The 3,459-nt window shown below is 41.0% G+C and overlaps 1 protein-coding gene across 1 annotated transcript; it reads left to right on the forward strand.

Annotated features, from left to right (window-relative positions):
- The first annotated feature begins 61 nt into the window (after nucleotides 1–61).
- On the forward strand, nucleotides 62–1,947 carry LOC125505138. The gene is made up of 2 exons (XM_048668302.1): nucleotides 62–1,771; nucleotides 1,831–1,947. The coding sequence occupies exons 1-2, from the start codon at nucleotides 62–64 to the stop codon at nucleotides 1,945–1,947; spliced, it is 1,827 nt and encodes a 608-aa protein (XP_048524259.1).
- The last annotated feature ends 1,512 nt before the right edge of the window (nucleotides 1,948–3,459 follow it).

Genomic DNA, 3,459 nt, shown 5'->3' on the forward strand with positions numbered 1-3,459 from the left:
TGCTAGAGACAGTCCCATAACTCTAACAGGAATTCATGGAATTGCAACTCACACTAACAAAATGGTAGATATTTCGGTGTTCTCCACAGTTAAGGAAAATACCAAATTTGATATTTCATGCTATGTCCTAGATCGAATCACAAAGAACATGCCCCATTACACGCTCATTAGAGAAAATATTTCTATACCTCCCTGTTGCATGCTTGCTGATCCCGATTTCAACGTTCCTGGGCAAATAGACATACTTTTAGGCGCAGATGTCTATTATTCAATTGTTCATGGAATCCCCGCTCAAATACCCCGAAATTCTTTATATATGGTAGAAACTCATCTTGGCTACATCATAAGTGGACCGATTCCCGTAGACGGTCTCAATTATTGCACCACTCTGTCCAGTTCAGCTAAGTCTCCCTGTAGAGCAGAAAACGCGTGCCATTTAATTCACGGTAGCAATTTAGAGAAACTTTTTGAACGATTCTGGTCTGTCGAACACGTTTCTGACCTTAATAAAAGGACTTTGTCACCAGAGGAATCTCTTGCTGAAGAAATTTTCTCCACTTCAATCACCCACTTGGAAAATGGCTACTTGCAAGTCGACTTGCCCCTCAAAACCCCAAACGCGCACTTGCAGTTAGGAATCTCGTACAATCAAACATTGAAACGGTTTGAAAACCTGGAAAAAAGATTCGCTAAAAATCCCAATTTGCTCTCTAGATACAAACAGTTTATTGACGAATATATTTCACTAGGCCACGGAAAATATGTGGCATTATCTCAAAAAAATGAATTGAATGAAAATAAATATTTTATACCCCACCACTGTGTCATTCGAGAAGATAGTCTTACGACAAAATTACGCGTAGTGTTTGATGCAAGCATGAAATCTTCTAACGGCGTGTCCCTGAACAATATTATGCTTAAAGGATTTCCAGTGCAACCCGATTTGTATGACATTCTTTGCCGATTTCGGAGCTTTCCATATGTTTTTGTGGGAGATATTGAAAAGATGTATCGTCAAATCAAAGTGAATCCTACGCAAACATTTTTGCAAAATATTTTGTGGCGAGATCACCCAGCCGCCCCACTCAGGTGCATAGAATTGCAGACCGTCTCATACGGCACGAATAGTGCTCCCTATCTTGCCACTAGATCACTAAATTATCTCGCTGACACTCATAAAGAACGCTATCCACTTGCCGCCCAGATTATCCACAATCAATGTTATGTTGATGACATTCTCTATGGTTGTGACACGCTTACTGAACTCACTAATACTTATAGTGAATTAACAAAGCTGCTTGGCACGGCTCAATTTAAGTTACATAAATGCTCGTCAAACTCTAATACATTTATTAAAGTTCTTCAGAACGCTTCCCCTCAAGACGTCTTCGAACTGAAAGAACACGGATCTCCAAATAGGGTCCTAGGAATATGTTGGAATTCCAAGAGTGACTTATTTTCAATATCGTTACCCAAACCAGGCCCCGAACTCCCCCCCACAAAGCGCAGAGTCTTATCCACAATCGCTCAATTGTTCGACCCTCTTGGGCTAGTAGGTCCTATCGTTGTCAGCGCAAAAATTATTATGCAGCAAATCTGGGTATCAAAGATTGATTGGGATCAAGAATTGCCCAACGATATTTTGGTCAGGTGGTCGGAGTTTCAGCGGGATATGCCCAATTTGTCAAAATTGACCATACCCCGGTATTTGTTTCGCGATCAGCATTTTGTTCGATTGGAGCTGCACGGATTTGCCGATGCAAGTCTTAAGGCATATGGTGCATGTGTCTACTTCCGTGCAGTATATACGGACAGTGTTGTCTCATGCAGATTAATTTCGTCAAAAAGCAGAGTGGCTCCACTAAAAACACTCAGTTTGCCAAGGTTGGAGCTATGTGCAGCCCATTTGCTGTCACTTCTAGTAGAAAGAATTGTCTCAATATATAAAAATAGGTGCCAGTTCTCCTCAATTAATTTATGGACCGATTCACAAATTACCCTGGCTTGGATTAAATCAGTACCTTCCCGTTGGACCATATTTGTTTCAAATCGAGTGTCAGAAATTCAGCAATTAACAAGCAATTGCGTTTGGCGTCACATAAGTTCGCTTAATAATCCCGCGGATCTCATCTCGCGCGGATGCACTTCTGTGGACTTAATTGATTCATCATTATGGTGGCACGGCCCTGCATTTTTCTCATCCGCAGATTTGAATCTGAGTCTAGTCGACCATGAGGTCACACTAAGAGAAATCCCTGAAGAAAGAAAAGGGAGGGTAAATTTGCATAATTGGGCAAAAACAGAATTTTGGGACCTAATGTTTGCAAATTTCTCTTCATTCCTCAAACTAAAAAGGGTTTTAGCATTTTGTGCGCGATTTGTTAATAACCTGAAACATGGACATGCAAAAACAAGTGGCCCACTCAGCATCACAGAGTTGAAATCAATAGAGATGGTAATTGTGCGTAAACTGCAGGAAATGCATTTTTCAAAGGAAATTCTTGAACTCAAAACGAACAAGGAATTATCAAATCGATGTCTTCTTCAACTATCACCCTTCCTTGATGATTTTGAAATACTTCGCGTAGGCGGTCGGCTCTCCAAGTCTGGATTACCCGTTGACGCAAAATTCCCCATCTTATTACCATCGCGGTGTTATATTGTTTCCCTCATGCTCAAACTCGAACACACGCTCCTCGGTCATGCAGGCGCACAAAGTGTATTATACAATTTTCGATTACGATACTGGCCTCTAGGTGGTCTGAGAGACATTAAAAAAATTATAAGAAATTGCCACACATGTCATAGATTTAAAGCCAATACGGCGTCTCAAATCATGGCAGATTTACCACGGGACAGAATTTGCCCTGCAAATCCTTTTTCTAAAGTGGGAATTGATTTCGGGGGCCCCTTTTTTATAAAGGCATCAAGGCTAAGAAAGGCACAAATCATAAAGTGTTATATAGCTGTGTATGTATGTCTCGTGACAAAGGCAGTGCATATTGAGCTTGTGACAAGTTTAACAACAGAGGATTTTCTTCTATCACTAAAAAGATTTATTGCTCGTAGAGGAAACCCAACAGTCATTTACAGCGACAATGCGACGAATTTTGTAGGAGCAAGAAATCAATTGAATGACTTGTACTCGTTGTTCAAAAGCAATGAACACTTACACTCGCTCTTTAATTTTTTGAGTACCAGGGAGATTCAATGGAAATTCATCCCCCCCCGAAGTCCTCATTGGGGTGGTATTTGGGAGGCTGCGATTAAAAGCACGAAATATCACCTCAACCGAATTGTCGGAAATGCCCATTTGACTTATGAGGAACTCTCAACAGTTCTTGCACAAATAGAAGCTATTCTCAACTCTCGTCCCCTGACACCCATGTCAAATGACCCCCAGGATATTTGTTGCCTGACCCCTGGACATTTTCTTATTGGCAGAGGCTTAACCTCATT

Source organism: Dendroctonus ponderosae, unplaced genomic scaffold (assembly GCF_020466585.1).
Source record: "Dendroctonus ponderosae isolate FM_Combo_2020 unplaced genomic scaffold, Dpon_F_20191213v2 Dpon_F_20191213_7, whole genome shotgun sequence".
NCBI lineage: Eukaryota > Metazoa > Arthropoda > Insecta > Coleoptera > Curculionidae > Dendroctonus > Dendroctonus ponderosae.